We start from the raw sequence: 9,469 nt of genomic DNA on the forward strand, positions 1-9,469 counted from the left end.
TAGTCAAGTAGGCCCAAATGATAAAATTACATAATTAATTTGACAATTAAGGCTAATTAGTAATTAAAATGGTGACAGAAAGGAGTAAGAAATAGCAGAAAATAATGACACATCAACAACATAAATGTTAATTAGACATATGGTTAGCAAACGACGTCAGCACTGATGTGTCACGTGGGCCACCAAGGAATCCCTGGCCATGATCAACAGGTGACCCCTCAACACCATCAGCAGCTACGTCCGTGGCATCTACGTGCACAGTCGTCATGTCCTCGTCCACATGAGGGACATCCTCAGTCACATCAGGAATATCCTTAGTCACCTGAGGAGGAACATCCTCAGTCACTTGAGGAACTTCCTCAGTGACATGAACCTAAACCTATTGCCTATGGGCAGAAGTGGTAGGCCTACGGCGCTGGGGAACATCAACATCATGCTCATCCTGACCCATGCCTCTGCCTGTACCACTACCTAAGGCACAAGGTCCACCTCTTGTTCTAACCATGATCTGAAAATCATGAAGAACAATGTAGTTTTTTGGTCAAATTAACTATTCATATAATTGGTAAATAAGGTTTCTTAGTACTCATTTGGTTGAAAATTTTCTACCTAATGCAACACAAATAGGTATGTCATCCAATTTTGTGTATGTTGGTTTCAGGAGAAATAAAAAAGATAAGTGGTTTTAATAAAACCAGTACTCTCTGGATTCTCTCTTATCTTAGCAATGGCGGTGATTAAGTAACAATAACATGATTGGATTGGGTTTGTGTTTGCGAAAATAAAAATTCAAATGTGGCGTTATGTGGGTGGAATTTGTGATTGCCTAATGTGTATGGGGTGTGTAGGTCTTTGCATCCTGGTCCTGTGAGTTTGCTTCATTGATCCTGTGTAGGTCTTTGCATCCTTGGGTTAGGCTTGATGAGAAGAAACCTTGTCCCTTGGATCGTCTTTGGGAGCCTTATGATTTGTATAAACAAGTGAATGATAGTGTTAGAGATCGGAATTGGGGGTTCTCTTCTTCTATTTGTTGTTCAGAGATTATTTGCTAGCAGTGTACTACTATAGGGTAGAGTTTTTAAGTTGTCTTTTTTGGTTTTAGATCTTGCCTATTATATGGAATGCTAGCTGGAGTGATGAGAATGGGCGTGAGAAAGCAGTGGAGGAAGCCTTGGAAGCATTGAAAATCCTGCAGGAAGTATTGAAAGACAAGAAATCTTTGGAGGACAGAGCATAGGATTGGTAGACATTGCTGCCAATTTCATTGGGTATTGGGTTCCCATATTGCAAGACATTGCAAGGTTGGAGTTGCTCACCATTGAGAAATTTCCCAAGTTATATAAATCGAGTCAAGAGTTTATCAATCACCATGTGATCAACGAGGCCCTCCCTCCTACAAATGAATTGTTTGCTTTCTTCAAAGCTTCTGCTAAAAACTAGAACCGTTTTAAAGGTAGGATTCCTAATAAGTTAGCATGATTTTGTTGGGAAATAATGATAATCTTATTGTGAGTAAAAGATTGTTCTGTTTTAAATTTAATTTACTATGGTATTGGTTGAGGGTATTGGCTATTTTAATTTTAACTAAAAAAAATTGGTGTTCTATGTTGTTGCCTAATTTCTCAACTAAATTGAACCAAGCTGAGAAGTTGCCCGACTGGGTGTGCAGTATAGGATTTTTGGTGCAAGAGGAATGAGTGTTGTGCTTAAACCTTTCTTCATTATTAATGTTCCTATCTCCTCCCATCTCTGGTGTCTGGTGGGAATAAGCCACAGGTCAAACATCATTAGATATTGTATCTGCTCTTTCAGTTATCCTATTGATACATTGTCCACTAGGGGATTAAAAGCATGATCATTTATGGTTGTTCACAAAAGGTTTCTCCAAAGATGAGAAAACACTAGGTGAATACATTGTCCACTAAGTTCCCAAAACATTCTCTTAATAGACAATAATTTCATAATTTGACGTGAACTTTGTGTAGTCTTTTACAGCTTCATTATGTTTTTTAGTCCCATTGAGTCTATTTTTTATTTTCCCTCAAATAAAAATTTATATTTTTTAGTCTTCAAATTAAACAGTTTTTTTAGTCCTCCTCTTAAACAATACCAATACCCAATACAACAGGAACAATCTAAGCAATATAAGCAAAATTATGTTTTCACAAGTAACAAAATACCAATACCAATACAACAGGAACAATCTAAGCAATATAAGCAAAATTATGTTTTCACAAGTTACAAAATACCAATACCATGAAGCATTTCCAAACAATATATGCAATACAAATTTAGATATAATCATGTATAAGTCTAACAACAACATATAAGCAATAAAGGAAAACCTTCATACGGAAGAAGGTTCTTCCGCAAGAAGGAAAACCTTCATATGGAAGAAGGTTCTTCCGCAAGAAGGAAAACCTTCGTACAGAAGAACCTTCTTCCGTATGAAATGCTACTTTCTTACAGAAGAAGGTTCTTCCATATGTTCTTACAGAAGAAGTTATTCCGACATATCATACGAAAGAACCTTCTTCCATATGAGTAAATCCTGTGAAGCCACTTCATACGGAAGAAGGTTTTTCCGTACCAATTTTTTTTTTCTACGGAAGAACCTTCTTCCGTAACAAGCATTTTCACAAATTTTAGCCATACGGAAGAAGGTTCTTCAATATGACAAAAACGCTTCCTCTCCTCCCATGGCTTCTCAGAAAAACGAAGTCTTCTACCCTAATGCCATCTTCCCTAAACTACATCACTAATGACACTACAAGAGGAAGGGAAGTAGTATGAACTAACCTCGACGGTGGAAGAATCTGGCAAAGCCACCAAGCGCGGAGGAAGAAGGAGAAGAACACATGGAGGAAGAGAAGACATGCGCGGAGGAAGTCCAGAAGACGCGGAAGAAGTGATGACGAGGGAGCCTTTTGCTTTTTTAAAATTTATTAAAAGGGAATTTTGACCCATTCGTATAATTGCTGGGTGCACCTAGCAACACCCCTCCTATTAACATTTGCCACATAACAGGAAAAAAATAACTTTCAGAAATTTAAATTGATAGAACTAGTAGCTTGTTTTCTATTCTTAGCTTATTATGTCTTAGAAATAAAATGACCTTGGAGAAAAAAGGAAAGAAAGATTTAACTACATTAAGTAGATTCATCCCAGAGAATGTGTCAATATCTTCAATATAACATATTTGTTTTTGAATTTATCAAGGTTGAATGATAACCAGTTACATACTTCACTCTCAATTCTTAACAATGTCTCTAAGGATGGACATGAGAGCAGTAAATCCAGCCTTATGGTCATCACCTTCTTACATGTTTCTCTTGTTTACATACTTCACTCCGAATATATATGACTTGGCACAGGACCCACAAATAAAATGGCAAACATGCATATTAGATAACAATATAAACCTCCAAGAAAGTGACCTATAATATTTCTAGTACTTATTTGCATTGAACCTCCATCAGTTTGACCAATGAAGCTATACAGCAAAACAAAAAGGAGGTTTGTTTTTCATTGGGTGTTAATGTGTTATGATAAGCTAAGATTGTGATGTATGATAATAATCTCAATTACAAAATCAAAATCCTAAATAAAACAGTAAAAATAGTAATAAACTAAACATGGAATATGAAATTGGTTACAAGAAGAGGAGGTTTACTTGACCAGAAGGGAGGAACACCGAAGAGCAAAATGAACAATATAACCCCAGCACTCCAAATATTAGCTTCGGGTCCATAGCTTCTACGCAGCACCTCAGGAGCAACATAGTACGCACTCCCGAAAAGATCCTTAAACATGTTGCCTATTCTAAAAATGGTTCATTCAAAATCAACATAGGACACAACAAAGTAACAAGGGGAATTAACGAAACAAAACATAACTAACCGGGCTTGAGGAACACAAAGAGACCGAAGTTCATGGCCTTAAGTGGCAAGTTCTCGTCCTTTTTGAGGAACATGAAGTTCTCTCGCTTGAGATCCCTATGCATCACTCCCATGGTGTGGCAATCGTGGACCATTGTCACGATCTAGCGACAGAGATTGGCGGCGGCGCGCTCGGAGTAGTGGCCCTTGGTGATGATCTAATCGAAGAGCTTGCCACCATCATAGAGCTCCATGATGAGGTTGGGGAGTGGCAGTCCTCGTAAGCTCCCTTGAGCTCCACGATGTTGCAGTGCTCGGTGAGGTAGTGCATGATCTGCATCTCTCATCGGACATCCTCCAAGTCGTCGCAGCGAACAAGTTTGCACGGGGTCGAAGGTGTAGGTGGGTCACAAGAGAGCACCACAGCCTAGTTCGCATCCTTCCATTCCCTCACTGGCTAGAAACCCTAAGTGCGATAGTGTAGAGGGAGAGACATGTCATTAAAAAACTCACTCACTTCTAAGACGGTTTTGTAAAAATCGTCTTAGAATGACAACCTTCTAAGACAATTTTCAAGAAAGGTCATGAAATGGCAATTATTCTAAGATGATTTTCGTGAAACCATCATGGAATGGTAATTTCTTAAACGATTTTTGCTAGCCATTTTGCAAACTAAAACCATTTTAGGCATGGCTTAGCCATAGGGAGTGTTGGCTAAGCTAGCCATGACTATCTTCAAATCCATAATAAATCACTTCCAAATGCTTCCTCATGATCTCCAAAATGCTTCCAGATTCTTCCTCCAATTACTACATACTAAGGGTTAACAAAAGTTAGATGTTTATATAAAAAAATGCATAGTTAGCTATATCTTGTAATATTAACAACTAAACTAAAATGTACCAAAAAAAAGGTTCAAAAGGAAAGGAAAAGTGAGATAAGAGCTTCATTATGCACGCTAAAAATATGCAAAATTAGCATTTATCATGTACCAAAACATTTAAGTCTAAGAAAATTTAAGTTTTTTAAATTAATCCATTTTTATTTTAGTACCCAAACTTAAGTTACTATTATTCCTTAAGCTCCAGAATTAGGGACCAAAATAAGAAGATGAAAAATGAGATATTTTCAAGGACTTAAATAAAATGCAAAAACTTTCAAGAACTCATGTGATTTTTTGTAGTTCCAAAGACTAAAATATCTTCAAGATATAAATTCAGAGATTAAATTAATCATTTTCTTTAAAATTCGTTAATGACCGATGTAAGTATTAATTTGGTTAATGGAATAAAAAAATTCAACTTAAAAAACTAAATTAAAACCTAAAATATATACAAGAGACTAAAATTTTATTATAGCTTAAATTAAATTATTATTGGAGTATATAATAAGATATGTAGCCGAAAGAGTGGCGCATAAGTAAAACTAAACGGTAGTTAGCATTAATAGAGTGTTCGGACTTTGCCTCGAAACCATGGTTTCGATAAATCCTCTTAAGAATCCAATGCAATCATTCACTTTATATAACTTCCTAACTAAAAACGAATCATTAGGAGATCTGAGCTTTAAATTTGGTGACATTAGTTCGGAAGGTTAAATGGCAATAGTTTAGTTTAATGGGCGTGTCTAGTTGAAGAGTAGTGTGTCAAATAATGGATGATTTGATAAATGACCAGATTTACTCAAAAAAATAGATGAACCACCAGATGTGAATGGGTCATGGCAAGAGACTAGTTCCTTTAATCTTAAATTCCCAATGACACAATATAACAGATTTACTAACTTGGACGATTTGGATTACTAATATGTTTTTCTTTCATCATATCGAGTCTCACTCTCACACAATAATAGTTTGTCTTTCCCATTTTGGTGATAAATATTTCAATTTTCTTCTTATGGAACTTGAGTAATTTTGTTAATTTACTCTAATTTAAGATACTTGGGCTTTAATTCCTTTTTTTTTTTTCCTAATATTTGTAGCATTCTCCCAGTTGTTACCTAGTTCCCTACACAACTTTTGTCTCCCTGTATCTATTAACTTTTTGCTTGGATTTCTTTAAAAAATAATGTACCATTATTGTAGCACCAAGTATTTACTTAGCCAATTAAGTAGAAGCAAGATGAAAGAAACAATCTTAAATATGTTTTTTGCAGGACAGTTGTTTTGTGGGCAAGCATGTAAACACAATTATATATTAATGTGGCAAAAAGCCACTTGGACATCTTAAAATCTCACCTGGTTAATTCAAGAGTTTAAAAGTTATACACGTATAAAAATTGTTATACCGTGAATCAATTAAAAATTATTATTAATATGATTTTTAAAATAATTACTGTAAAAATCAATAAATTTATTATATATGCGAATTTATGATTAAATAATAATATAAACTTGTTTTACACTTTCAGTACATATTTTATTTTCTCTTAATTCAAGAGGAGATTAAGATAAAAGTGACATATACTAATAAGAATGAAAAGCAATGTTGTCCAAAACTGTCTACTTAAAGTCCCAAGGTTCTTCAAAATGGTACAAAATTAAATTTACATGCTTGCTCCAAAAATTAATAGAAAAACTAAATCTGACAGAACACAATCTAAAATACTCAATGGTCTCCTAAATCTTTCAGTTATAGCAAAAACATGACAAAAATAAACACCCTCAGTGCTTTCTTAAGGATGTCTGAAAACCCTCCATGCAGTAGCAAAGAAGAACTACTAGAGATCATTACAGGGAATTGGCATCCATTTAGTGATGGATCCTTATGTGTTATGACAGCCAAACCAGAGAAATCACAGTCCCAATTCTGTTGGTTGTTCACTTGATAATACATATTGAAGGCATAAGACGCATTCCCTTGGACACTAAGATTATTACAGGTAGAGCCATAGCCAAGGGAAGTACAATCAGAAAAAGTGCAAGCATAGTCAATGTTACCAGCCAAATCATCCAAGTTAGTAACATCTGGATCCAAAATACACCACCTCTTTTCCATGTACTTGATACCTTCCACTGGGACAAGACCCTTTTGCTGATGTTGACCTGTTAAGTCTAATTCATACTTTGGCTTGCCATCAAACTCAAAAATCCCCCAATGCCTCTCAAAATTCCCAGGAGCAACACTTTTGGTGTCCTCATCAATGAGGCTGAATAGAAACAAGTCAATTGTGCCTTTCCTTTTAGGGGTACCCTTGCCACTTAGAGCATGTTTAAGCAAACCAAGGTTGAATCTTTTAGCATTCTTGGCATTAGCATTCTTGTCACCATCAGTTGGCCACCCAATTTCTCCAATCATAACCTCCATGTCAGGGTACCCTGCCTTGTCTAAAGCCCACAGAAGTGTGTCAAGATTTGCATCAAACACATTGGTGTAAAGTGTCTTACCATCCCTAAGAGGCTTGTTGTTTCCATCAAAAAATGCAAAATCAAAAGGGAAATCTTCGTTGCCATAAAGACTAAGGAAAGGGTAGATATTCACTGTGAAAGGTGCATTGTTTGCGTATAAGAATTGGATTATTTCAACGGTGAGGTCTCGCACTTCAGGCCTAAAGTCACCGGCTGATGGCACCGGATTTGAATCAGGCGAATAGTAAATGTCAGCATTGAATGGAACAGTAATTTTGATCTTTGAACCCAACCCAGCCTTATTAAGTGATGTCTGTATGTTCTTGAGTGCTGGCAGAGTTTTCTTTGCAAAGGAGCCATTATATGCTTTAAGGAAAGGCTCGTTACCCACAGCAACATACCTGCAAAGTTAGCATACATAGCAAGTATATAGCAGAGTGAGGAACAGTTAAAGCATGACTTTAAACATACAACAAAAGCTATTACAAACGACCAGCGAAAACATAAAAAGAAAAGCACAATTAACATAAGGAATATTATTATTCACATTCCTTAATTGAACCACCAAAATCAGCCAGAGGCATATCCAATTGAAACATTTTACTGAATATGCCTTAGAAAAAGCACGGTATCAACTATCAAGTGTCAAACTCCTCTTCCATCCATAACTTTGAGAATAAAAGTGAAAAAAGTGCTAAAGATATATTTATTTATTTATCACGGTCCTTTTAACACAATTTTTTAGTACTATTTAAAATTTATTGAAAATACAAAATCATGAGGGAGACTCAATAAATAAGATCCCACAAAATTTTATAATCTCCAATAAATTTTCATTAATAAAAAGGAGTGTCTTCAAAAGTGCGTGTATTATTAGCATTTCTCAAGTGAAAACAAAAAAAAAAACAAATCAAAATCGGAGTTTCATTTAGATAATCAACTTAATAAAGGTATATACTAAAGATCAATGTAGGTTCTTGCAATAAAACCTCAATTTTGATTATAGAACAAAACTAGTACTTACAAAATTCAATCTAAGCTTTGTTAAAAAATTAACACATTAATTGCCACAAAGCGAACAAAAAATGACTAGTATGAAAATGAGTAACTGTCAAGAATTTCATCAAGAAAAATGTAAGACTACTAGCATCATCATCTTCAATAAACAAATAAAGAGTAAAACAATAGAACAATCTGAAGAGCCAGAGTAATGTACATAGCTACAGCAAAACTTAACTTGATTTTGACACCACCAGTGAACAAGTAGCTGGTGACATTATCATTCACCCAAGAATCTGCAGCTTTGGGACTGTTGCTTATCTTGTCCAACATGTTGTTGGGTATTGCCACCATGACTTCGATACCGGTCCCCATCAGAGCCGCCATAATGAACTCATCTGCATCAAACAGCTTCAGTTTTCTGAACCCATTTTCCTTCAGCATCTTGACCACCTTCTCGGGCGGAAGCTGGTGGGTCGCCATGGTTCCCCAGTTCACACCAACCCAAGCATAGCCACTGGAAACCACAATTAAGAACACAAGAAGGAATGCCACTTGGTGCAAGCAATTTGGAGCCATTTCTTTTGCTGGTTTTTGTGAAGGTTCGAGAATGATGGTGACAGAACAGAACATAACCCCAAATAGAAGAAAGTGAAACGGGAATGCGTGATTGTAGGGAGCAGAATTTATATAACTCTCCTTCTATAGTGCGTGTGTTTCAGTGCCTTCGTGGAGAAGAAAAAGGGAGTCTTTTTTCTTCTTCCCATTTTTTGCATGAGGAAAGCATTAGTCACTGACCGTGTTCATGCTTTTTTTAAACTCCAAATCATTCTTTATGGATGACTTTGGTGGAAGATGGAATGCTCAAAGTCATTCTTTATAGTTTTTACTTTTTGATACCAGTGGAAAAATGTGTGAACAAGAATACTAAATTAATAACTTTTTATAAAATTAAAGATTAAATCAAAATTTAGAATGATGAAAATTGCAGTGACTAATTGTTTAATATCAAAAGCTACTTGAAAAAGAATTAATAGTTTGATTTATTGGGTGCGTGAATCAACTTACGTGGGTTCTTCCAATAAGTTTTATTATATAATAAGTGAAGTTTTATTATATATATGGTCAATTAAATGTCTTCCCTGTTAGCACACTAAATTTCTTACATCACATGTCATTGCAGAAAGAGAAATTTTTAATTCAAAGTTCGTAATACTAAATTTCTTACATCACAAGTCATTGCAGA

At 35.5% G+C, this 9,469-nt stretch overlaps 1 protein-coding gene across 1 annotated transcript; it reads right to left on the minus strand.

Annotated features, from left to right (window-relative positions):
* Window positions 1-6,340: 6,340 nt before the first annotated feature.
* On the minus strand, window positions 6,341-9,080 carry LOC100781894 (glucan endo-1,3-beta-glucosidase 8). The gene is made up of 2 exons (XM_006578391.4): window positions 8,462-9,080; window positions 6,341-7,625 (listed from the first exon to the last, which is right to left on the minus strand). Exons 1-2 carry the CDS (start codon window positions 8,854-8,856, stop codon window positions 6,509-6,511), a joined length of 1,512 nt encoding a protein of 503 aa, XP_006578454.1. The 5' UTR covers window positions 8,857-9,080; the 3' UTR covers window positions 6,341-6,508.
* Window positions 9,081-9,469: the final 389 nt, after the last annotated feature.

Source organism: Glycine max, chromosome 4 (genome assembly GCF_000004515.6).
Source record: "Glycine max cultivar Williams 82 chromosome 4, Glycine_max_v4.0, whole genome shotgun sequence".
NCBI classification, from domain to species: domain Eukaryota; kingdom Viridiplantae; phylum Streptophyta; class Magnoliopsida; order Fabales; family Fabaceae; genus Glycine; species Glycine max.

Bases quoted from the DNA above. Each gene is read 5' to 3' on its own strand.
- LOC100781894 (XM_006578391.4), bottom strand. From the start codon at position 8,856: ATGTTCTGTTCTGTCACCATCATTCTCGAACCTTCACAAAAACCAGCA. The intron at 7,626-8,461 runs GTTAAGTTTTGC...CTAACTTTGCAG, and splicing joins ACTGGTGGTGTCAAAATCAA to GTATGTTGCTGTGGGTAACG.